This window comes from Stegostoma tigrinum, chromosome 12 (genome assembly GCF_030684315.1).
Source record: "Stegostoma tigrinum isolate sSteTig4 chromosome 12, sSteTig4.hap1, whole genome shotgun sequence".
Taxonomy (NCBI): Eukaryota; Metazoa; Chordata; class Chondrichthyes; order Orectolobiformes; family Stegostomatidae; genus Stegostoma; species Stegostoma tigrinum.
In genome coordinates, this window is record NC_081365.1 from 47,736,951 (window position 1) to 47,763,349 (window position 26,399).

Here is a 26,399-nt window from a genome sequence, read left to right on the forward strand (position 1 = left end):
TGGCTTGCGGTGGGGGGCGGGGATAGGTGAGAGGAACAACAGGTTAGGGAGGCAGGGACGAGCTGGGCTGGTTTTGGGATGGGGTGGGGGAGGGGGATTTTGAAACTTATGAAATCCACATTGATAACATTGGGCTGCAGGGTTCCCAAGCGGTATATGAGGTGCTGTTCTTGCAACCTTCGGGTGGCATCGGTGCTGCACTGCAGGAGGCTCAGGATGGATATGTCATCTACAGAATCGGAGGGGGAATTGAAATGGTTCGTGACTGGGAGGTGCAGTTGTTTATTGCAAATCGAGCGTAGGTGTTCTGCAAAGCGGTCCCCTAGCCTCCGCTTGGTTTCCCCAATGTGGAGGAGGCCACAATGGGAACAACGGATACAGTATACCACATTGACAGATGTGCAGGTGAACATCTACTTGATGTGGCAAGTCTTCTTGGGGGTGAGGGAGGTGGTGTTGGGGCAGGGGAAAGTGCCGGGTGTGGTGAGGCTGGAGGGGAGCATGGAGCCGGCAAGGGAGTCACGGAGAGAGTGGTCCCTCTGAAAAGCAGGGAAGGGTGGGGAGGGAAAAATGTCTTTGGTGGCGGGGTCGGACTGCAGACGGCGGAAGTGTCGGAGGATGATGGGTTGGATCCGGAGGTTGGTGGGGTGGTATGTAAGGACGAGGGGAATTCTCTTTTGGTTGTTATTGCGGGGACGGGGTGTGAGGGATGAGTTGCGGGAAATGTGGGAGACACAGTCGAGGATGTTCTCGACCACTGAGGGGGGAGTTTGCAGCCCTTGAAGAACGAGGACATCCGAGATGTACGGGAGTGGAATGTCTCATCCTGGGAGGAGATGCGGCAGAGGTGAAGGAATTGGGAATAGTGGATGGCATTTTTGCAGGAAGGTGGGTGGGAGGAGGTGTATTCTAGGTAGCTGTGGGAGTCGGTGGGCTTGAAGTGAAAGCTTCAAAATCTCCCCTCCCCCACTGCATCCCAAAAATCAGCTCTCCCTACCTCCACACCTACACTCACCTTTACTGGCTCCATTCCCAGCGGGCCAGAGAGGGAGAGGCGGAAGCGGGCCAGAGAGGGAGAGGCGGAAGCGGGAGTGGGGGGTGAGAGAGAGAGGGAGAGAAAGAGGTGGGGGGGGGGGGGGGAGGGAGGGAGAGAGAGACACAATGTGAAGAGAATGGGGGCAGGGAGGGGGAAAGTAAGAAGACCACCTCTATGGTCAGGAGCAAAGAGTGTTGCCAATAATCAATATTGCTTACTGTCAATTAAGTGGTCATTGATACAGGTGTCAACAAGCTCCTAATTCAATTATTTTTACTATTTCAATTTTAATTGTCTCTAATGCCACATGTGCATGCTTTCTCATTACAACAAATGTTTTACTTACTCCAACTGAAATTCCAGTTAAGACCAGCAGGAAACACTCTCTGCCAATCTAGTACGCGTTACTATTAATTGTTAAGTCTTACCATTACTAATTGAAACTTACAAAAAGATAGATTACGGAAGTTTCCCAAGTTAAGTCAGAAAAATACTCACTACTTAAGCAACTACCTGCTTTACCTTTGATGTCACACTGATTTTCTAAGAAGTCAGCTGTTTCCATCCATGGTGACAAATTCTTATGGAATTTCCTATCCCACGATTCTTATACTGTTCTGTGTTTCTCTTTTTAAAGTGGTTACTAAAAAGGCTTGCACCTCCTTCCTCACAAAAATTCCCCCAAGCTCTCATTCAGTGTCTTGCTGAACTTAGTAACTAAGTACTCTAATTGAACTTACTTAATTGAATGTCAAGTTTGCCCTTGAGCCCTGAATGGACCAATCTATGGAAACTCACAGCCAAGTGTCTGCTTCCAAACCAGTACAATGTCAGGATCTGCACTGAACCCAATACCAAACTCTTGGACGCTATCATTATTATTTCTTAAGATATAAATGGAATCATCTTTCAAATAAAAGGTCTTAAAATTGTAACTGTTTTGAAGTAATATGTTAGATCTATAATCAATTAGAACACAAGATAAAAGTATTTATCGTAACTGAGTTTACCATAAGAGTACTGCTATATATTAAATAAACACAATCACCTAAGATTGAAACCTGACATTTTAAGGTAATAACACATTTTGCTGATAGGTAAAAATATCACCTTGGTGGAAAGTGTTATTTAAATTGGTTTTAAGTGCAATTGACCCCATTTTCTAATTCAATTTGTGTCATTAACAGCGGAGTGATAATCATCTGAAAAGCTTTTAAAAATTCACATTACAAGAAACTGTGACATTTGGCAGTATTTAGTGAGCACCTGTCTGTTTAAATCTTATTTTGCATAATTCTAAAATATGTTGTGCTTGCTCTAAATGGGTTACTGGAATCATGAGTTTCTGAGAAACGGATGACAACCGTTAAGTCAATAAAGAAAGCGTTGATTCAATAAGGATATGCATTATGGATCGAAAAGCAGTTTCCAGTAAAAGGTGACTGCCTCAGCATCACTATCAGGCATTTAGCTGCAAGGCATGCTGCCTTGTATGCTACAAATTAGGAGGTAAGAGACAGCAAATGTTTCTTTTTCATACCTATCAAGCAACAAAATTTCAATTTAATTTCAAACAAAACTCATTGCATCAAATATTAGTTTATTTTACTGCTTTCTTGATAATCAGTTTAACAAAAGATATTTATCAATTTTCTAGATCCAGGTTATATACACAGTCTGGTTGATTTAGTCAATCAAGGAGTTTGAAAGTTATTTCATCATGGTACTTCTAATGTAAAATACAGCCTGTTTTGCAATGCACATTTAGAAATGTATGATGATTTTGTGTTGTGGACACTTGTGAAGCATAGTTAATTTAGTGAGAGATGTAATTCGGAAAGAAATTACTTTGCTTTAATTTGACCACACTAATTGTAACCATTGTGTCATTTTCTCTGAATGAGAAACTTAATGCACTAATTTCAAATTATTTGCTTTTTTTGTTAAATAGATGTATCAGTTGGACACAATAATTGACTTGAATAATTGGCAAATAAATCACGGTATCAAATAAAAGCTGTCTCTAAAATGACACCTACAATTTTGTATTAATAATAAAAAGCAAATATTCAGTAGTACATAATCACAGCAGTATTATTTCAATGCTGTTGAACAACTGACAGTTAGCTAAATGGTCAATTATTCATAAGAAAAGGAATGAGAAGTGGGCATATTATCCACCTTAGATTCCATCTTTTTAATGTACAAACTCATCAATAGCCACCCTGACTGCTGAGTTTTCCTTTAAAATCTGTTTTGTACAGTATTTGACGTCACTTCTTTTGCGTAAGTACCGAAAACACTGCTTTTACTGATTATTGTCAGTCATCATCATTACATTAGACTAGTCTCAGTATGAGTTTTGGGGACACATCTGAGAATATAATTGGAAATGTCAGCAGATGATATCCAATTTGCCCAAAACTAAAACTGGATCTCCACTTCAACAGAAAAGTGGCAATTATTTTCAATAATTTTAACTTTTTTATTTCTGTAATCATTACACACTGTATCTGCTATACACAGTCGTCTAGTTATTCAAAATTCAAATTGCCACAATGTGTTTGTTTCATCCGTTTTTGTCTTCCTAATTATTTAGGAACAAAATATCTCTAAACCACATCAGCAGTGCCACCTGATGGTTAAGGGCAAATTTGCAAGCAAGCATTTCAACTTATTTGGTCCAAGCACAGAGTTCAAACACACAATGTTTATCACTTACTCTAATAAAGACGATGTATTCCTGATCCAGTTATTCAGAACAGCCGAAAGCACAATTGTACCTTTGAAACTGCTATTTAACCCAACCAGGTTTCCAATTCTCTTACAGAATACAGACTGTGCTTCTGAATTCACTTAACACAACATGAAATGCTAGAATTCTCACCACTTCTGCATTAGCACCTCCATGTAAATCATTTTTTTTCCATTCATTTTCAATCTATTTACGGCATGCTTCCTGTGATCTCATTTCAGCTCAGTAAATGTGAAAATTAGATAAAATGTAAATTGTCAATTTATTCACTCGAGCAGCAAAGAATTTCTGATGTATAAAACAGAGTATAACATTTAGCAGCTCTTATTCAATAAGCAAAGGTATATATTAACACAGTTTGATGAATTTGCAAAGTAATGCTCATGAGATGTAGACTATTGACTGTAAACTACCACCAATGATTTTACCAGCTTTATGAATTAAAGAAGCAAACAAAATGGAAAATTATGAGCTTGGAAGTCACTCCCATTCTTAGTGTTACAAATACTGCTACACATCCAAAATAGCATTCATACCACGTAGACACAATTCTAGTGAGGGCCATGCCAGCTACCAATTTGATCACATCCAAACAAGAGATACCCTTCAGCCTGATCAGAAGTATGAGGCAGCTATTTGCATATATTTGTGACTTACCAACTGCACATACTTGCTTATACAATTGTAGCTTATACCAGAGGCAGCTTGAGCCAGTGCCAATTAGTTTTGACAAAACCAATGCATCAAATGAGAGAAACAGTAGTCATCTTAATCCTTGCTCCTGGAACATCATCTTCAATATAACTCCAAACTTCAAGTATTAATCTCCTCCTCCTAGTTGTCACCTAAACCCCTGTCCCAAATCAAAATCACAATTTCAGATTGTCCCAACAATAACACAGATCTGCAAAATACCATTTGCTGATCTCAAACTCATTCCTGATAACTGTAATGTAGGGTCCCCATCACCTCTCCTCCAGATCCCACACAACTGCTTCCTTAAACATTGGCGCATAGAGTTATGCAGGCTCATACATGGTTAGGAGATCAGACAAAAAATCCACTGCTGCTTTGTCCTCCCCACTAGTTTGTGGGCTACTAGCCCTGTACAGATGAGGTGTTCAGTCACAAAGTACCAAATTTCCAGGCCTATATGATTTTAAATATTTTGTAGATTGTTTCATGGCATAATCTTTCTTACTAAAACCTCCCTGAACTTTCTCATACTATCTTTTGAGGGCCCACGTAGAGACTAACATCTTATCATGTAACAAAACACTATGAAACAACTAAACCAACTGTGTGTGGCCCACTGTTCACTATTTCAGTGAAAAACTGCAGCAAATTATATCAATAAATAAAATTTCACTATTTGAGTATGGGAGGGAGTTTAAGATTAATTTCTATTTTGATATGAACACAAGTTTAGTACAAAAGGATGAATTCTTCAAAAATGAGAGTAAACTGGGGCACCAAGTTTATTAGCTGAGATTTGAGGTGAAGTACTTAAAAATTGCATTTGTTCTAAATTCATTTTACTGATAAAGCAGCAACGTACAAGTAGTTGGAATGAATTGCAAAACAATGTTCTGTTAATCACATAGTTTATGCTTAAACAAACTGCTTTTTTGGTGCTTAACAGCTGAGCTATGAAAAGAGAAGAAAAAGGCACATGACAGCACATGGGATACACAATATTTAGGAACACCAGACCATCGTACTATTGAGCAGTAAAGTTGAAAATTAAGGCGAGGTAACTCAAATTCCTGTATAGAAGGAAATACTTCATCTTGGATCATGATCAGGTGGTGCTTTTACACACATCCATTTTGATTTGCAAAGATAACCGATGAAAAAACTATGTAAATGTTTATCTAATTATACAAATAATAGAACTATCCATAAATAACATATGCGCTAAGATTAAAAAATTCTCAAAGATTGCACAATAAATGCTTCACTATGTGGGAAAACTTGCATCCAGAAATTTTATTTTTCTTTTCCATCAGATAAAGGGCCACCTAGCAAAGCACTGTTGCAAAGTAGATTAGCTTGTTTGTAGAGGATAAACAAGTTCAACTGTCAATCACTGTTGAGTTCCAAACTTAGGATCCTTTCAAAACTTTATTTTCGTTGCTTAATGGGCAGCAAGCAGACAGGATGGATTGTCTCCCTTCCGCCCCCAGTCTCTTCATCTACCAAGATTTACAGAATCCAACATATCTTCTTCTTTGAACTTAACTGAATACGAACCATATGGGTCTGATATAACTTACAATTCGCTCCAGTCCAAGATATGATAAACAAAAAAAAACTTTACTCCTAGTTCAAAGCAGTACTGTGGCTCTTTATAACAAAGTGTAGAGCTGGATGAACACAGCAAGCCAAGCAGTATTTCCTCCTAAGATGCTGCTTGGCCTGCCGTGTTCATCCAGCTCTACACTTTGTTATCTCGGATTCTCCACCATCTGCAGTTCCTATTATCTCTGTAGTTCTTTAAATGCCTTACTCATCTTAACAGCTAACCCATTGTGTCAAACCAGTTGATAATGGTGTCTGGAGTTTGAAAATTACATTCCTGATGTTTAAAGTGAAGTCATTCCAAAATCTTTACATTTCCTGCTAGTAACATCGTTAATCATTCATCAAAACATTGCTTGGAGTTTCACACTAGACTACTGTCATATTTATAAACGTTATAATAATAACAAAAGCCATAACCATAACCTTGGTTAAATACCATAAGCTATAACTTGTTTTAACAACTATAAATAATACAATACCACGCATTTGTGTAGAGCAGATAGGTTAGCACAGACTCAATGGGCCAAAGCATTTTCTGTGCTGTATCACAATGACTCTATTCAAAGTAAAATCAAAAGCTTGTCAGAATTATTTCCTCATCATAGTTTTTCAAAGCTTGGCACCACTGAGGATTTTCCTCACTGAGTCAGAACATATAAAATTGAGCTGAATTTGGTTTGGAGGAAACCTGTTGGAGTCTCTGGGCAAACCTGCTTAGTTTAATGCATTCACGCAGACAATGAACCAATCAGCCTCCTTTTGTGCTAAGATTCAGAAAGTCGACTACGGCTGACAGACTATGTGCTGATTACATAATGTAATGACTTAGTTTGTATAACACAAACCCACAAATTTAAGTAATAGGTAATATTGAAACAGGCAGATCTTATTGATAGAATGTACAATCAGTTAATTGATATTGGCTGCGAATTGCAACTGCAAGACTTATCAATTAACTAATTGCACATTTCTATCAATGGCTTCTGCAGGCAGTTTTACGTGTAAAGTATGTACATTTTAAGTCAAATCTGCTAATGATAAATTGATTTACAAAACAAAGAGTTGATCTGTGCTATTTTCTTTCTAAAGATAGTAAGAGTTAAGCCATTTGAAAAGTCATGATACATCAGTTCTATTTGGCAAATCATGCAGGGATTAGAGGAAAGCAACTGCTCATGCAAAAAAATGTAGGACAGTCATTTTTTAATAAAACTCTAGGGCCATTTTTGCTTTTCAAAGTGAAAACTGACATGTTGCACCAAATATCATGTCTTCCTAAGTTATATTTAATAATGGACAAATGTATTGTGGGGTTCATAATTTCAATCTTTCAATCTGTTTATTCCAAGTTAAAACCATAAGATTACTTTCTAGGAGACAAATTAGGGATGGGAACAATTAAACCAATTTGAAAATTACAGCAAGATCTTTGATTCACATCTGTCTTGATTAATTCTATAACTACAGTCCAAAGGAAGTGGAAGTCACCCTTGGAACAAAAAAAGTGACAACAAATTTCATTCACATTGCATTCTTCACGCAAAAGACACAAGCACCAATTAGAGATGGGGGAGGCAAGATTTAGCTTTAAGGCTTTGGTTTTATAGACACTTTTGAAAATTGATGGCGGTAACAAGTGATGTGGCTTTGGGAAAGAATTCCTGAAGACCATGGCATTCTGACTGAATACTGAATGTTGAATGTTGCAGCTGAGTGGAAGGATACAACAAACAAATAATTTGGAAACAGATGAGTTGAGTATGCAAGTCTGGGCTGTGGTGGCACAGTGGACATGTCCCTGTCTTTCAGCCAGAAGGCCAGACTTCAATTCTAAGCTCATCCAGAGTGGGCTTCTTACACATCTGAACAAGTTCATTAAAATAGCTGTATAAGATCGCTCAGGCACGTTCAAGAGAATATGCAGTCTAAAGCCAAGACTATAAGTCTTGATACCAATTGCTGAAGTAACTGGAGCTTTGAAATGACAGGATGTGATGTAAATTTTTGCTGAAGAGATTCTGGGACACTGAGTTGAGATAATCATCATGGGTATTGCAAAGTCTGAATCAAATACTGGATTACATTTCCAAATCAAGTAAAACATGTAAAAGGAGACATGAATAACTAAAGTGATTGAGAAAAACAAACATAGATAAAGTAAAAATATAATACTGTTTATTATCCAATCATTAGTTGAATTTTTGAAATGATTATTTTCAGAGTCATAGAAGTTGTTTGACAGTCATTAACAATTATCAGACAGTTAAAACAGTAGTTCCACTGAAATAGACAGTCTAATTTTTTGGTAAATTTAATTAGTTTCTGTGAGGCATGCACAGAAACATCACTCCATTCCATATGCTTCAATTTCCTTGTAATATACAGTTATTGTGGAACTTTCGGAGGTACCTGAGCTAACAACATCCTGCCTTCCAAGTTTATCTGTACATATGCCATCAGTGATAGATGTTGTGCAATTTCCATGCAATAGTGCTAGCTTCCCCTATTTCAACTGCAAAATGTAGACTTAGTGCTATTGTTAAACATCTTGCAAGAGATCACTTTACAAAACGCTGTTTATTTCTTACTTCTCGTTATTTGTGTTACATTGTGTAAATGACATACTGGAAGTGTCCCATCATCAGTAATCGAATTAGAACAAAGTAACAAGAAACAACAAACAACCATGATGACCAACGCACTGTAATTATGCAGGATAGGCTACATGGACCATATGGCCTTTTCTGTCATTTGTATATTCACTTACTACCAAAAATGCCAAAAAAAGTGTCAATAAAAGGAATAAGATCATCCTGTGGAGATATTTTGGAACAAAATTGCCTTCTTCCCATCAGAAAGAACACCAGAATTAAAACAGCATTAAAATTACAAGCTTATATAAGAATCTAACATGTTATCATCATTCATTTTGGCAGAAATGTATAATCTGAACTCTGCACATTTGGAAAATTAAATCGAAACCCTGGAGAGTACAATTGAACAAAAAAGGGTGTGAAAAATTTGTGTGATTGGCCACATTATTCACCAGTACTAAATAATGTTCCTACAGACTAAATTAAGACAAATATTAAATGGTAAAACAATAAGCTACCCGCAGTACATGAAATCCCGAAAACAAAAGAGAACAGTCAGGGCATACTATTGTCTCTGAGAGTGAAAGTTTAGGCAAGGTCAAGATTAGTTACTGGTTTGCCAAAGGGACGTAGGAATTGCGAGACGATAATAAAGACCAGAGTCCATCTAGATTGCCTTCTTCTCCCAGTAGTCATGTAATGACAAAAGAAATGTTGACTAATTATACCAATCGTAGTAGTCTACAACAGAAGCTGAGGCAACAAAAACAAAATCCCAGTGGAGTTGTTGTTTTGGGAACTACTAGTCCAAAGTCAACCTTTTTTGTTCTACAAGCACGCCATAACTGCCACACATCATGTCTCAAATAACTCATGTAGCATGTTCCAACACATTTTCAAATAAATCTAATTTATTTTTGTATTAATCAACACTAACTGCTTCTATTAGCTCTCTAGAGAATCTGTTCTAATAGATTGACTACTTGCTCACTGCAATCTATTTCACTTAAAATGTAAACTATAAACTGGTGATCTTTCAGGTTATCGTCTCGTACCTTAGTAATTGCCCCTGCAAAACTGGTAGTTTAGGCCTCTCTGTAATCCTCATGGAAGCCTGAAGGACATCAGAGGAGAAAAGCCAACTTCGATCATTTGAACATGGTGTGTCCACTAGCACCTAAGAAAGCAAAACAAACCAGTAAAATAAAAACCAAGATTTTTCTATCAAAATCCTATTGCACTTCCAGTTGAAATGAACTTGCTCAGTAATCAACATCCCAACTCAAATTCTCATGCACTGTTTTCGAGCATGTTGCAAAATTCAGCATGTAATCCAGGCTGATAACTGGTAGTACTGAGAGCAGCATTGTCAAAGGTTACAGCTTTCAGCTGAGATTATTACCTGATATCTTGTCTGTCTGTCTGGGTGAATCAAATCAACCTGTGGTGCCATTTGATATGGAGAAAGGCAGCGGTCAGGTAGTTGACCCAGTCAATACTCCACCTTGACTGATTATTAATCCACTGTGAGATTTCATAGTGAACTGACTGCCTGCACAGTTCACCTATACAACAGCAACTGCACTTTCAACATACTGAAGCAGCGATTAGGCTTTTCTTTTACAATGTTGTTGTGGCTATATAACCCTAGCGGCTCACCTCCGCCCGCAAAAATCAAGAAATCCAGAGGACACAAAATGATTTCTAACTCAAGAATGGCTGAAAATAATTCTCTGAATTAACTAAGTTTCTAAATACTTACGTGATGTGTGCTACCTCAAGGTGTCCCAGGATGCAATATGTCTGATAATTTGTCAAAGACTGAATATGCTGACCTAGGTAAAAGATTTACATCACAGAGAAAGCTGACATACAAAAAGGAGCACTCAAGAAAAATAACTGTCTAGTGCTCTGTAACCCTGGGTACAATGTGAGGATGGCGGTGTATTTTCAAATCTCAGATAGTGAAGCACCTACTCAGAAACATATCATGAGTTGTATGCAAGCTAAGGCATTTAGGGAATTGCACTACTGATATGTTGTTGATAAAGTCTCTGTTGGGACAAGGCTTTTTTTCTCTCCTGACAATAACAGCAAACCTCTTGAGACACACGACAATATTCACCAAAAGTACAAAAGCTGTTGCGCCTCACATTACAAAGTGCAACATACAACAATGCTGGACTCAAATCATTTGGCGGCAACATCTAGCAGTCTGATTTAATTCACCTATTGACATAAAGCTGAGTAGTCTGGTACTGGCGTTGAGTAACAAAACAACAAACAAAATACAAAAACAGGGCGTGGTGCTGCATGCTCTGAGTAGATGTACCAGATCATCTGAACTAAGAATATGCAGTTCTGTGGAAATTAAAGAAATTAATTTCATGCAATTTACTTCATCAGTGTGTGTGTACGTTTATTGATTGATAAATTAATTTTTCACAGGTCGTCATAACATCGAAGGCCAAAGGGCCTGTACTGCACTGTAATGTTCTATGCTCTATAAATAATGGTTAGCAGGAAATAAAGGGCCTGCTTCCTTGCTGTTTGACTCTATGACCAAGATAACTGATCCAAAATAGTTATTGAATGAAAACTAATACTGCTATTCAAAACAACTTGAACAGTACTAACAAAACTGTGAAATAATAGAATCCAATTGAATCTGATTCAAGCTTGGATTTATCATTTTGTGCTGGACATAACGAAGTCAAGCACTGTGTACACACAGAGACAATGTAGAATCATTTCCTGCAAACTGAAACATTGAGTATAACCTGATGACTGAGCACCCCCTAGTGACCAGCAACTATGCAATACAGGTATTCAAAAATACAACACAAAATCAATGGAAATATTTACATATAGGCAGAAGGCTGCTACTTAATCTGACATTAATTGATTGTAGAATGTCAATTAAAGAACAATGGACTTTAGCACAAAATTAAATCTACACAAGGGGTTCTTTTTTAAAAAAATAAGAGTTTGGCATCCAGATATCAATCATCTAAAGAGGGAATTCAGATATAAGACCACATGAATGGAAAAGAACGCAAAGCCCATATATCTCCTGATATCAGAATGTCACTGGGTACAGAATCTCATCTTTAATAACATGCAGTTACACTGCACCATTCTGACAGCTTTGCCATAGTTGATCCAATCTGAAAAGATATAATGTAGATATAACGTAACCTATTTCTGAAGGATCTAGGCCCGAAACATCAGCCTTCCTGCTCCTTTGATGCTGCTTGGCCGGCTGTGTTCATCCAGCTCTACACCTTATTATTATGTAGAGTTTGCCTTTTAAACCCAAGAATATTATATGCACCGCCTCTTATATCAAAATATCTTGCTTGCTTTTGATAAGCTTAACTGGATAGAGTATTAAAGTGTAATATGACTGAAACACTCTACAGTTTAAGCGTATTTTCCCTTATGTTCAACTGTGTAAGCTATGTAGTTCACGATTCTTCAAGTTTTATTTTAAAACTGTTCTCACATACAATCCTCCTTTTACACATTCTTCTGGTTCCACAGTTTTTTTTTAAATCCAGTGCTATGACTGCAGGAGAGAACAGCAATGCTTTTTATTTCAAGAATCTGAAAACCCAGTTAATTAGTTAAAAAGTGAAATAACAAGACTCTGTTTAAAACCAAAGAACACAAATACTAATACTCTAAATAGTCACATATGTTAACGGTATTGGAAGTACAATAAATAGTTACTTTTACTCCAAACTCAACTTCCTAATTCACACTTTCTTCCTCACAAATACCTCAAAAACTTGAGCCAACTTCTCAGAAATTGGAAGATAAGCTACATGGTCTAAGTACAGATCAATGCTGTTTCTTCATTTTTGTTGATCATGCCCTTTTTTCCTACTGCTATTAGGTCCACTTAGAGAGAAATAACATTGTTCCCTAACACTCTTCTTCCTTCCCTACCCTTTCCTGATGTCATGAGCTGCAATATTTAGATGCCAGTCCCATGCTTTACGTAGTCAATATTCACTTACTCCTAATGCATTAGATTCATCCCTAGAGAATACTGCCTTCAGTTCTACCATTTTATTTTAGGTATTGTGTACATGGTTGCACAAGCTGTTTGTCCTTAGGAGTTGTTCCTTTGCTACTTTTATGCTTCTGTTATATAACTATATCTGTTCATGAACCATTTAGGTTCCTCTTGTTCCTTTCTTCAGTCTGATCTCCTCTCTCATTTTCCAGATCTTTCGTTTTCAGATTTCCACCACTTTTACCAGGTCAATCCCCCATTCTTATTATGTTAAAGTCTATATGTTCTTTCTGCGAGGAAACTGTGTGTTGAGTTTGTGAAATCTTGTTATTGAAATCAAATAAAATGATAGCCCAGAAATGAGCCTTCGAGCACTCCATCTTAACATAATTCCTTTAATGAACTTTCACTTCCTCCCATTCTTCAATCAATTTATTATCCATACCAACAGTTAGCCTGTTTCTTCAGAATGCTTTGATTTTAGTTAATAAGCCATTGTATGGGACTCCAACAAATGCTTTTGTGAAAGCTGGGACACAGCTCACCAACAGAAGCTTCCACAGTGCACTGTGACTCCTAATATGTAGTAAAAACCTTGATGAGGCCCTTCTTCTCCTGTGACAACATAACAGCTGTTTATTAGATTATAAAAACAGTCCTGAAGTTTATTCTAATATTTCTGGAATTTTCTGTGGTGACTTTCTTTTATGGCTTCAACTTTAACAGAATGCATGCTTGTGAAAGTTGCTTATAGCGGAGGTTTTCTTAAACTACACTTCTTATACATTAGAATAATCTTTAAAACTTTATTACTAGGCCTTACTCGAAACCAGCACAAGAGTTATTACTCAATGCTGAGCAGTCCATAGGTCTAAACCTATGATTGAGTGTCTGACACATTGGTACACTTCAAAGCTATAATGAGCTATATCACATCATCACAGAAATGGTCTTGAACTCGTTGCCTGCACCAATCTAGCAAAATATGATCAAAATATAGCCTCACCTTGTTGTACGTTTGAGGATACTGATGACCAATGTGTCTGCCATCCAGGTCAGTCACAGCAATCACATTTCTTAAGTCTTCAGGTACAAAAGAGCTGAGTGTTTGCTTTAGCCGTTGGTGTCGCAAGACATTATATTCATTGCAGAGAAAAAAACCTTTTTTTGAAAAAACAATAATATGAGTAAGATTGTACAGATGACCAAAGATCTGACTCAAGGAAGAGATTCCAACATACTGGACATTTGCTTCGGCAGTCTAAAGACGTGACTTCTGTCCTCCCAAGGGCATAATTACATACCTGCTTTGACCCAACATAATGATCCACCTCTCAATCAAAATTGCTTGGGTAAGTGCCCCACTCTGGAGACCTTAGCAAATTGCAGACAAATTACAGTTCTGCACTGTTAGAAACATTGAAACTTGGGCCCATCTGCATCTTGGGCATACATAAAAGATCTTGTGGTACTATATGAAGATCTTTGCAACAGAAAACAGACTTTGATTACTGATGACACTGCAGTTCATGAAACTTGAGTGAAAATTGACCGTAATGTTTCCCCATAAGTACAACAGTGTAGCTCCTAAATCGCCTGCACATGACATTATGCTGTGCTAAACTCCCAACACACATCTGTTTGCCACTGACCGCAATGTCCAGGTCCGTGAACTTATTAGAATACTTGCATCTGTAAAGACCTAACGTTTAGTTGCATTAAATTTTTATTTGACAAAACTTTTCCAATACAACAATTAGTTCTACATTCATATGTAATTCATCTGAATACACCCACATTAATTCTATGGAAAAGCACTTAAGAGATATCTAAAGTTAATAGCTAGCTATATTTCACACTGAGGCCCATTTTTAGAACATAGAACCATACAGCACAGGGATGGGCCCTTCAGCCCATGATGTTGTGCCAAACCATGACACCAAATGAAACTAAATCCTTCTGCCTGCCACTGGTCCATATTTCTCCATTCCTTGCATATTCATGTGTTTACCTAAAAGTCCTTTAAATGCCCCTGTTGTTTCTGCCTTCATCACGATCCCTGGCACTGCAGTCCAGACTCCAATGACTCTCTGTATAAAAAAACCTGTCCCTCACGTCTCCTTTGAACTTTTCCCCTCTCACTTTAAATGCATTCGCCGTAGTATTAGGCATTTCAATTCTGGGAAAAAGATTCTGACGGTTAACACTATCTACATATCTCATAATTTTATAGACTTAGATCAAGTCTCCCCTCAGCCTGCACCACTCCAGAGAAAATAATCCAAGTTTTTCAAGCCTCTCCTTATAGATCACACCCTCTAATCCAGACAGCATCTTGGTAAGCCTCTTCTGCCACCTCTCCAAACCCTCCACATCCTTCCTGTAATGTGGAGACCAGAGTTGAAAGCAATACGCTAAGTGTGACCTAACCAGTCTTACAAAGCTGCAACATGACATCCTGACTCTTGTACTCAATTCCTCACCCAATACGCCTTCTTTACCACCTTATCTACTATGGACTTGAACCTCTCCCAAAGTAGAGCACCTCACACTTACCGGACTAAACTCCATCTGCCATTTCTCTACCAACATCTGCAACTGTTCTACATCCCACTGTATCCTTGGACAACCTTCTACACTATCCACAATTCTACTGATCTTTGTCTTGTCTGCAAACTTACTAATTTAATCATCTCCATTTTCATCCGGTCTTTTATATTCCAAACAGCAAGGGTCCTATTATGGATCCCTGCAGAACACCAATAGTCATAGACGTCCAGCCAGAAAACTACCCTTCCACTACTAGCCTCTGATTTCTATGGTCAAGTCAATTCTGAATCCATGCAGCCAAATCACCATGGATCCCATGCATCTTAACTTTCTGAATGAGCTTACTGTGAGGGACCTTGTTGAAAGCTTTACTAAACTCTATGTAAACAACATGCACTGCTCTTCTCTCATCGATCACCTTTGCTATCTCCTCAAAAAATTGAATCAAGTTACTAAGACATGACTTACCCTTCACAAAACCATGCAGACTGTCCCTGATTAGGCTATGCTTTTCCAAATGCACACAAATCCTATCCCTAAGAATTCTCTCCAATATCTTTCCAAACATTGATGTGAGACTCACTGGTCTATAGTTTCCTGGATTATCCCTATTTCCCTTATTGAACATAGGAACAACATTAGCTACTTTAGCCGATCCTCTGAGACCTCTCCAGGGACTAGCGAGGATACCAAGATCGTGCTTCTCTCAATAACCTGGGTAAATATCATCAGGCCCTGTGACCTCTTAATTCTCTTCAAGAAACCCAATATTATTACTTTCTTGATCTCAAAGTGCCCTAGCATATTAGCATGCTCCACATAAATCTCACCATTTCCTTTTCCTGGGTGAATACCGACACAAAGTACTCATAAGATCTCACCCACATTGTGTACCTCCAAGCAAAAGTTGCCTCCTTTATCTTTGAGTAGTTCTAGTTTCTACCTAGTTATCCTCTTATTTTTAATGTATCTATAGAATGCCTAGGGATTCTCTTTAACCACAATTGCGAAGGTCATTTCATGCCCCCTTCTTGCTCTCCTAATTCCCTGCTTGTGTATTTTCCTGCTTTCTTTATATTCCTCACAGGCCCTGACTGATTTTAACTTCCTAAACCTTACACATGCTTTTCACCTTTTGACTAAATTCACAACTTGCTTCATTATCAAAGAGTTCATTACTTGTTCATATAAATAAACACTGTTTTATCTAAATACTTTCTGTTGTAGAGTCATCTTAAAGTCGCAGTTACTTGTCAATCTATAAAATCCTAATTATGATATTTTAAATGTTACTGACTTAATATCAAATCATTGATTGTATGGATTTCAAGTTTCTGCACCAATATTACCACTTGGTTAGCTCTTACATATAGCCTCAGATGCACATTCACTAGAAAAATTGTGTTGTTACACCGTGTTTTTCTTGGATTTTTATCTGATGAATGCTGACCTGAAAAGATGTCATTACAGCCAATTTTAATGATACGTTGCTCAAAAACCCAGCAAAATAAAAGAAACTGCAAAGAAAAACAATGAGTCGTTCATGACAGAGAAGTGGCAGTCATCATGAAAGTTTGCCAATTATATTAAGCCATTTCACCCGAGTAGTACATGCAATCAGCCTATTTGGCCAACTAATTTTCCCAGCAAGTGCTTACTTTCTCATGCTTCATAGTTGTTGTTACTCATTATTCAAGCTTACACAGAAGTACAGCACTTTCATTTGCACTGTATCACACCACTCAGCCTTCTTCCTTCCAATGAAGGCAGTCCCAGTTTCTTCAATCTATCCTCAGAACTGCTATTTCTCATAAAAACTGTAAGAACTGCAGATGCTGTAAATCAGAAACAAAAAAATGGAAATTGCTGGAAAAGCTCAGCAAATGTGGCAGCATCTCCGAAGGGAAGTTTGAGTTAATGTTTCGGGTCCAGTGATCTTTCCTCAGAACTGATGGTAGCTAGGAAAATGCCGATTTATATGCAGAAGATAGAGAGGTGGGAGGGGGTAAGAAGTAAACAATAGTGGGGGATAGAGCCCAAACAGAGACAAGAACAGTTGGACAGACAAAGGAGTACATAACAATGTGGCTCAGAGTGTTTATAGAGACTGTTTGTTGCTAACAATAGATAGTGTGCAGTGGCAGACTACGTGGTAACAAGGCCTGGTGTGCAGGGTAGAGGGCTAGGACATGGGACAGTTTAGGCCCTCAAATTATTGAACTTTATATTGTGTTCAGAACGCTGCAGGATCACCAAGTGGAAAATGAGGTGGTTGTTTTTCCAGCTTGCACTGAGCATCACTGGAACACTGCAGCAAGCCTGAGACAGATGTTGGCCAGGGAACAGGGTGGTGCGCTAAAGTGGCAGGCAACTGGAAGTTCAGAGTCTTTACTGACAGCAGAACGTAGAAGTTCTACAAGGTGCTCACCCAGTCTATGCTTTGTTTCCCCAGTTTAGAGGAGACCACATTGTGAGCAGCAAATGCAGGAGATGAGTTACTACCCTCCTGTAACTTGCAAATATGGCAATTCTGAAAAATGAAAGCAGAATGTGAGCTTTCCACAGCAACATAAAGTAACAATTATTACCTGGTGTGGCGTGTTGCAATATTGCCAAGGATTTCCCTCCAGGAGCAGCACACAAATCCAGCACACGCTCTCCATCTTGTACATCCAACGCAAGGACAGGCACTAAGGAAGCTGCATTTAAGAGGTAGTAGTCCTTCAACCTTTCAGTACAGTGTTGGAGTCTGGGGAACCGGCACTGGACATTGCTGATGTAACATCGTAAAGAATGCTGGGTAAGGGGTAAAACATCTGATAGGAAATTGTAGTATCCCCTAGACTGAAGATACTGTTCAAATGTCACACACTCACTGAACTTGTTCACAAGCACAGCATACTGCCAATTGGAAGGAAGCAGGAGCACTTCTCTAAAAGATTATCAAACAAAAACAGAAATAAATTAAATACAATTTAAACTGATACAGCAACTTTTGTGGGGGGGGGGGGGGGGGAGAAGAGGAGAAGAGATCTTGGGGAAAACAGCAAAATACTTGAAGTATACTTTTGCCTAAAACATTCCTACAGAAATTACTGATAGCCATGTATTTATTAATTTCCGGCTATAGAACAATTAAATCACAATTACAAAATGTCCAGAAATTATGTAGTGCTGTGCTGTACACCACAGGCATATTTAAACGTATACTTTTGAAATGATATGAAAGGATTCTTGTACTACAGCAGTCATGTTCCACAGGCGATGGGGTGCGGGTGGGAGTAGAATATAGATTACATTTATCAGATTTGGTTGGACTAACAGTCTTACAGTTCCAATCAGCAGCACAAAATGCGGAGGAATGGAATTGTGGGAGACACAGCAGTTTGGATCGGAAATTGGCTTGCTGAAAGAAGACAGAGGGTGGTAGTTGATGGGAAATGTTCATCCTGGAGACCAGTTACTAGTGGTGTACCGCAAGGGTCGGTGTTGGGTCCACTGCTGTTTGTCATTTTTATAAATGACCTGGATGAGGGCGTAGAAGGATGGGTTAGTAAATTTGCAGACGACACTAAGGTCGGTGGAGTTGTGGATAGTGACGAAGGATGCTGTAGGTTGCAGAGAGACATAGATAAGCTGCAGAGCTGGGCTGAGAGGTGGCAAATGGAGTTTAATGCAGACAAGTGTGAGGTGATGCACTTTGGTAGGAGTAACCGGAAGGCAAAGTACAGAGCTAATGGTAAGATTCTTAGTAGTGTAGATGAGCAGAGAGATCTCGGTGTCCATGTATACAGATCCTTGAAAGTTGCCACCCAGGTCGACAGGGCTGTTAAGAAGGCATACAGTGTTTTAGCTTTTATTAATAGAGGGATCAAGTTCCGGAACCAAGAGGTTATGGTGAAGCTGTACAAAACTCTGGTGCGGCCGCACTTGGAGTATTGTGTACAGTTCTGGTCACTGCATTATAAGAAGGATGTGGAAGCTTTGGAAAGGGTGCAGAGGAGATTTACTAGGATGTTGCCTGGTATGGAGGGAAGGTCTTATGAGGAAAGGCTGAGGGACTTGAGGCTGTTTTCATGAGAGAGAAGAAGGTTGAGAGGTGACTTAATTGAAACATACAAAATAATCAGAGGGTTAGATAGGGTGGATAGGGAGAGCCTTTTTCCTAGGATAGTGACGGAGAGCACGAGGGGGCATAGCTTTAAATTGAGGGGTGAAAGATATAGGACAGATGTCAGAGGTAGTTTCTTTACTCAGAGAGTAGTAAGGTAATGGAACGCTTTGCCTGCAACGGTAGTAGATTCACCAACTTTAGGCACATTTAAGTCGTCATTGGATAAGCATATGGACGTACATGGAATAGTGTAGGTTAGATGGGCTTGAGATCGGTACGACAGGTCGGCACAACATCGAGGGCCGAAGGGCCTGTACTGTGCTGTGATGTTCTATGTTCTATGTTAGTGGAGTGTCTGCACTGGCTTGAAAGCATCTTGTGATTGGAAAGCAGACATTGCCCAATTTAACAAATAGTTTTTGTTTGGTAGCAAATCAAAGGTTCTCTAAGCTTTTTCAATAGAGACTCGATGATGAAGCAGCCACATTCTCAGTGAAATATCCTGTATTAGGGTCAGATCCATTAACTTGGAACTGGCAGCAATACTGTATTTCTGATACATAGACCATTCTTTCATGAGACTAGCATCCACCCAACTGAGAGAAACTTGGTCTCAAGTGTACCCATTTCATGCTCTGAACATAAGAGCTTTTGATCCTACCTTGTATGAAAGACAAAATGAGTAAATAGAAATTACCTCTATTATTACCTGACTTTGTCCCATAATTCTCCAAGTTCTTGTCCATATCTTTCATCAAAATGTTCCAAAACAGGTTTGCAAATTTGTTTCTGTGGTTTCAATTTGATATGAGACCTCTTGTTTATCTAAAAATGCAAACAAAATCTGAAACATTAATTGTTCACTATGAATCTGTCTTTTGCTCAGTATAACCTACTTTGCGCATGTTAATTTGCTACATGGGAAGTAACCAAGGTTGGTTAACCGGCATTGAAAATGTTCAAATGTTGCTCTTGTACAGCATAGATTATATTAAAACAGCTGTGAAAGCAACTCAAAGTTTGTCTTGTCAATGCTGTTCACTATTTATTTTGGTGATGGGGAGGGCAGAGAAGAGATGAGGGGAGGGGAGGATAAACATGCTGGTAAGAAATACCAGTTGGTCAAAGTACTAGACAGCGACTCAGTATATCCCAGTACGTAACACACCTTCAGGAAAAGGGGAAGTAATATGTTCACGACCTACAGATTCAAGGGCTATTTAATGTTTTCCACAACACGTGTTCACTTCAAAGTACATTCCAATTTCTTTGCAATATTTGAACACTTTGCAATCCCTCCCAATTGTTTTTTTAAACTGCAATTAAATATTGTACTCAAGGTTGGGGGGGGTGGAGGGAAAGAGGAATATTACCAAAAATAGCTGAGTGTACCAGCTTCTAACTTCTCAAAATATTGTCTGTTATCCACAAGATTCCTTTGTATGAAATGCAGCCTATACATACTGTGTACTTAAAGTTAACAGGCAATTGTTCTCCTGTTAGCTTCTTGCTTATTTGTTCATTTCAGGAATTTATTCAATTCAAATTAAAAGGTTTACATGTTTCAAGTGAGAAGAAATGTTTCATGATGTTTTGAGGAAAAGAACCCAAGTGAAAACTGCAGATGCTGTTCAAATCGAATATGTTTATGCCCTCTGCTTCCCTGCTGCTCCTACAGAAACAAATAGGTTCTACACTACAAAATGACCAACTTAGTGCAACTAATATCACAACTGCCTAACAATGAGGTCTCCATCTAAACCTATTGAGTGTTTAAGCATATAGCTAGACACTAACTCAATGATTTATTACATTTTACTTGAATAGTGGGGATAATGAATGCTAATAGACACTCACAGTTGAATGTGGCTCTGTGAAGGTGGAATGTCTTGTTGCCCTTGTAGCTGTAATTAATGTTGAACTAATGTATGTCAATGGAAGTTTTCAGGAAGGCCATTCCAGCACTAAAGTTTGTGCCTATGATACATATCTCTCAGAACACTCTTCCAGTCCTTTTTTTTGGATCTCCTGTTGGTGCTGTGGAACATTCCTGTTCTTTTAATCAGGTTACATTAATGGATTTCCTCACTGATCTGAAAGAACAACAGAAATTGCTGGAAAAAAGTCAACTGATTTCTCTCCATAGATGATGCTAGTTTATCCCGCAATTTCTGCTTTCTTTTACTACTTTGCAAAACAGCGTTAATCTGGTTATACTCATGGATTTCCTCTCTAATCTCAGACACATTTATTTCAGTAATCGTTCATTTCCTCATCATGCTTAAGATAATTCTTGGCAGTTATTTCAATCCACATTTAAAAAGGATAATACAACCGGTAACAGTTTAATTATTACATTCCCATGTCTAGCCTGCCGTTTCTTACATTTAACTTACTAACGTTTGTATTTTTTTTCGTGCTCTCTCTCTATACTTTCCCAATTCCCTTCAGTTTATTTGTAATTTCACCCCCTTGTATGTCCTACCTCTCCCGCCGCGAGGAGGACTCCTCCCGGTTTGAAGCAACAGGGGGAGGGGGGTGTAAGGGCCCATACTCACCTCCTCCCGGGGCCTGTATCTCTCAGGCTCAGCGACAACTACTGACTTCACCCGAGAGAGGAACACACCGCTCCAGGGGCCGAACCGGGACCACAGTCCAGCCGTGGCCCGAAACATGGCGGCGCCCAGGCGCATTCCTCAGGCTCCAGCCCCGCCTCCTCACTGCTGTCCCTCCCCTTTCCCTCCTCCTCCTTCTCACTGCTGTCCCTCCCCTTTCCCTCCTCCTCATCCTCTCCTCACTGTTGTCCCTCCCCTTTCCCTCCTCCTCCTCACTGCTGTCCCTCCTCCTCACTGCTGTCCCTCCCCTTTCCCTCCTCCTCCTCACTGCTATCCCTCCCCTTTCCCCTCCTCTTCCTCACTGCTGTCCCTCTCCTTTCCCCCTCTCTCCTCACTGCTGTCCCTCCCCTTTCCCTCCTCCTCGCTGCTGTCCCTCCCTTTCACTCCTTCCTCTCTCCTCCCCCCCACTGATATACCTCTCCTTTCCTTCCTCTCTTCTCACTGCTGTCCCCATCCCTCCTCCTTTCACCTCCCACCTCCTTCTCCTTCCACCCCTCTTCACTGCTGTACCTCCTCTCTCCTCACTACTGCACCTCCCCTTTCCCTGTTCTCTCCTCCTTGCTGTCCCAACCTTCCCCTCCTCTCTCCTCACTGCTGTCCCTCATCTCTCCTTCTTCTCCTTCCACCCCTCCTGACTGCTGCTCCTCCTTCTCACTCCTCCTTCCAATCTCTCCACCTTCAGCTCCTCCTCACTGCTGCCTCTCCTCCTGTCACTCTTGACTGTTGCTCCCCCTCCTCTGCCTCTCCTATCCTTCCTCACTGCTTTCCCTCCTGCTTCCTCTCCCTCCTATGTCCCTCATCACTGCTATCCCTCCTCCGCCTTCTATCTCTCCTCCAGCCCTCCCTTCTCCTTATCCATCCTTCTCTCCTTCACAGACTCAGTTAAAAAAGGACTATACCCTGATTACCTTAAAGGTATTTTTAATTCTCATTCTGGACTTAGGCAGCCTCTTTCTAAGAGGGTGCCTAGAGGCAACATTATAAACTTTCACTGCACTCATTCATGTGCACATGACAATGAAAGCAATTCTAAATGCTGTTCTGTTCCTGTCATTCATCCTCCTCTTCTGCCTCTCCTTCCTTGCCACACTGTGTCTGCAGTGGGACGGAATTTTACTGCTCTGCTTGACCACACAATTCTCCAGACAAACTGGCTAATCATGGATTTCTAAGAACATGCTGAAAGCATAGAGAGTTCAAACATAAAAGAACTGCTTGGGAAATAGTAATGATCATTTATAGGAGGAACTAGATGTAATAGGATGGATATTTACATTCCTGAGCGCAGAGCTCTCAACCCCTGCTCCTCAGGACTGTTAACTGCTGGTAGTCAGTGGAAATTTTTCTTTTTCCACTTGCGTCAGACCACAGCACCTTCCTCAATGAACGGAAGAAATACAGTCAGATGTAGACCATACATCCAATTGAGCCTGCTCCAATATTCAAGGCAATTATTAAAATTAGAGGGGGTAAATTTAAAACTGAAATGAGAAGATATTTCTTCAGCCAGAGAGTGATGGGCTTGTGGAATTCATTGCCACGGAATGCAGTGGAGGCCGGGATGTTGGATGCCTTTAAGGCAGAGATCGACAAATTCTTGATCTCACAAGGAATCAAGGGCTACAGGGAGAGTGCAGGGAAGTGGTGTTGAAATGCCCATCAGCCATGATTAAATGGCGGAGTGGACTTGATGGGCCGAATGGCCTTACTTCCATTCCTATGTCTTATGGTCTTATTAAAAACCAAAAAGACACAGATGCTGGAAAGCAGAAATGAAAATAGAAATTGCAGGAAAAAAACTCAGCAGGTCTGATAGCATCTGTGAAGAGATAACAGAGTTAACAGTTTGAGTCCAGTGAGCCTTCTTCAGAACTGATTATAACTAAGAAAGGGTTGGTACGCATCTGAACATTTGTGTGGGAATGATGGGGGGGAGGAGTAAACAATTGGAGGAGATGGAGACCAGAGAAACAGAAAAACAGTTGGGCAGACAAAGGAACAAAAACAAAGTTGCTGGAAAAGCTCAGCAGGTCTGGCAGCATCTGTGGAGGAGAAAATAAAATTAACATTTCAAATCCGGCGACCCTTCCTCAGAACCTTTCTCTGAGGAAGGGCACTGGACCCAAAATGTTAACTCTGTTTTCTCCTGCACAGATGCTGCCAGACCTGCTGAGCTTTTCCAGCAACTTTGTTTTTGCTCCTGATTTACAGCATCCGCAAGTCTTTTGGTTTTTTTTGGGCGGACAAGGGAACGGGCAAAGGTGCCTGGAAGAATCTATAACTGCTAATTGGGACCATTAATAGCTGACAATGGTTTGTGGTAGCAACCCATGTGATGACAAGGCCTTGTGTGTGGGGTTGGGTAAGGACATGGAAAAAATGTGCAGGCCTTAAAATTATTAAAGTTGATATTGAGCCCTGGAGGCTGCAGGGTCTCAAACAGAAAATGAGATACTGTTCTTCCATTTTGTTCTGGGTTTCACTGGAATACTGCAGCAAGCCTGAGACAGAGATGTTGGCTGGGGTATGTTGAAGCGGCAGGCAACAGGAAGTTCAGAGTCATCTTTCTGCGACAGAACATCCGTGTTCAGCAAAACAATTACACAGTCTGTGTTTCATCCTCATTTGATACAATGGTGTCAGATCTGGGCTCAGTTCCACTTTCCCGCTCTCTACCTGAAACAGCAAATATTTATTTATTGTTTTTAAGAATCCCTGCAGTGTGGAAACAGGGCCTTTGCCCCAACAAGACCACACCGACCCTCAGAACATCCCCTCCAGACCCATTTGCATATAACTTATGTAATCTTCACTTCTCTGAACATTACGGGCAATTTAGCATGGCCAATCCACCTAGCCTGCACGTCTTTGGATTATGAGAGTAAACCCACGTAGACACAGGGAGAATGTGCAAACTCCGCATAGACAGTCACCCAAGGGTGGAATTGAAACTGAGTCCCTGGCACTGTGAGGCAGCATTGCTAACCACTGACTTTAAACCTATTCAATGATGGAGCATCTACAACCTTCTGGGATGGAGAGTTCCAAAGATCCATTTAGCTTTGACTGAAATAGTTACTCATCATCTTATTCCTAAGTGACCAACCCTTTATTCTGAGACAGTATCCCTCAGTTTAGAGGTGACCGGGGAAACCGGTGCTGCTGATTCAAATAGCAGGGGGTTTGCCTCTGGACTTAGCAAACAAAAAAAAATCGTGTCATTGTGTACAGGGGTGCACTCAGTAACTGCACTGACAATATTTTAAGAAGACAAGAGACTATCATGAAGATAATGAAATGTGAGGCTGGATGAACACAGCAGGCCCAGCCGCATCTCAGGAGCACAAAAGCTGACGTTTCGGGCCTAGACCCTTCATCAGAGAGGGGAATGGGGTGAGGGTTCTGGAATAAATAGGGAGAGAGGGGGAGGCAGACCAAAGATGGAGAGAAAAGAAGATAGGTGGAGAGGAGAGTATAGGTGAGGAGGTAGGGAGGGGATAGGTCAGTCCAGGGAAGACGGACAGGTCAAGGAGGTGGGATGAGGTTAGTAGGTAGAGATGGAGGTGCGGCTTGGGGTGGGAGGAAGGGATGGGTGAGAGGAAGAACACGTTAGGGAGGCAGAGACAGGTTGGACTGGTTTTGGAATGCAGTGAGTAGAGGGGAAGAGCTGGGCTGGTTGTGTGGTACAGTGGGGGGAGGGGGCGAACTGGGCTGGTTTTGGGATGCGGTAGGGGAAGGGGAGATTTTGAAGCTGGTGAAGTCCACATTGATACCATTGGGCTGCAGGGTTCCCAAGCGGAATATAAGTTGCCGTTCCTGCAACCTTCAGGTGGCATCATTGTGTCACTGCAGGAGGCCCATGATGGACATGTCATCTAAAGAATGGGAGGGGGAGTGGAAATGGTTCGCGACTAGGAAGTGCAGTTGTTTATTGCGAACCGAGCGGAGGTGTTCTGCAAAGCGGTTCCCCAGCCTCCGCTTGGTTTCCCATTGGTTTCTACATTGGGGAAACCAAGCGGAGGCTGGGGGACCGCTTTGCAGAACACCTCCGCTCAGTTCGCAATAAACAACTGCACCTCCCAGTCGCAAACCATTTCCACTCCCCCTCCCATTCTTTAGATGACATGTCCATCATGGGCCTCCTGCAGTGCCACAATGATGCCACCTGAAGGTTGCAGGAACAGCAACTCATATTCCACTTGGGAACCCTGCAGCCCAATGGTATCAATGTGGACTTCACCAGCTTCAAAATCTCCCCTTCCCCCACCGCATCCCAAAACCAGTCCAGTTCGTCCCCTCCCCCCACTGCACCACACAACCAGCCCAGCTCTTCCCCTCCACCCACTGCATCCAAAAACCAGTCCAACCTGTCTCTGCCTCCCTAACCTGTTCTTCCTCCTACCCATCCCT

At 40.4% G+C, this 26,399-nt stretch overlaps 1 protein-coding gene across 1 annotated transcript in view; it reads right to left on the minus strand.

The window, feature by feature from the left end:
• nsun3 (NOP2/Sun RNA methyltransferase 3) overlaps positions 1 to 22,085 on the minus strand; it is a 28,080-nt gene extending 5,995 nt beyond the window's left edge. Inside the window, exons 1-5 of the mRNA XM_048541516.1 lie at positions 21,933 to 22,085; positions 20,084 to 20,199; positions 17,849 to 18,192; positions 13,717 to 13,871; positions 9,745 to 9,866 (exon numbers count right to left, since the gene is read on the minus strand). Coding sequence (XP_048397473.1) covers positions 9,745 to 9,866; positions 13,717 to 13,871; positions 17,849 to 18,192; positions 20,084 to 20,199; positions 21,933 to 22,067 — 872 coding nt within the window. The 5' untranslated portion in view covers positions 22,068 to 22,085. The remainder of the gene's footprint in view (positions 1 to 9,744; positions 9,867 to 13,716; positions 13,872 to 17,848; positions 18,193 to 20,083; positions 20,200 to 21,932) is intronic.
• Between the last annotated feature and the right edge of the window lie 4,314 nt (positions 22,086 to 26,399).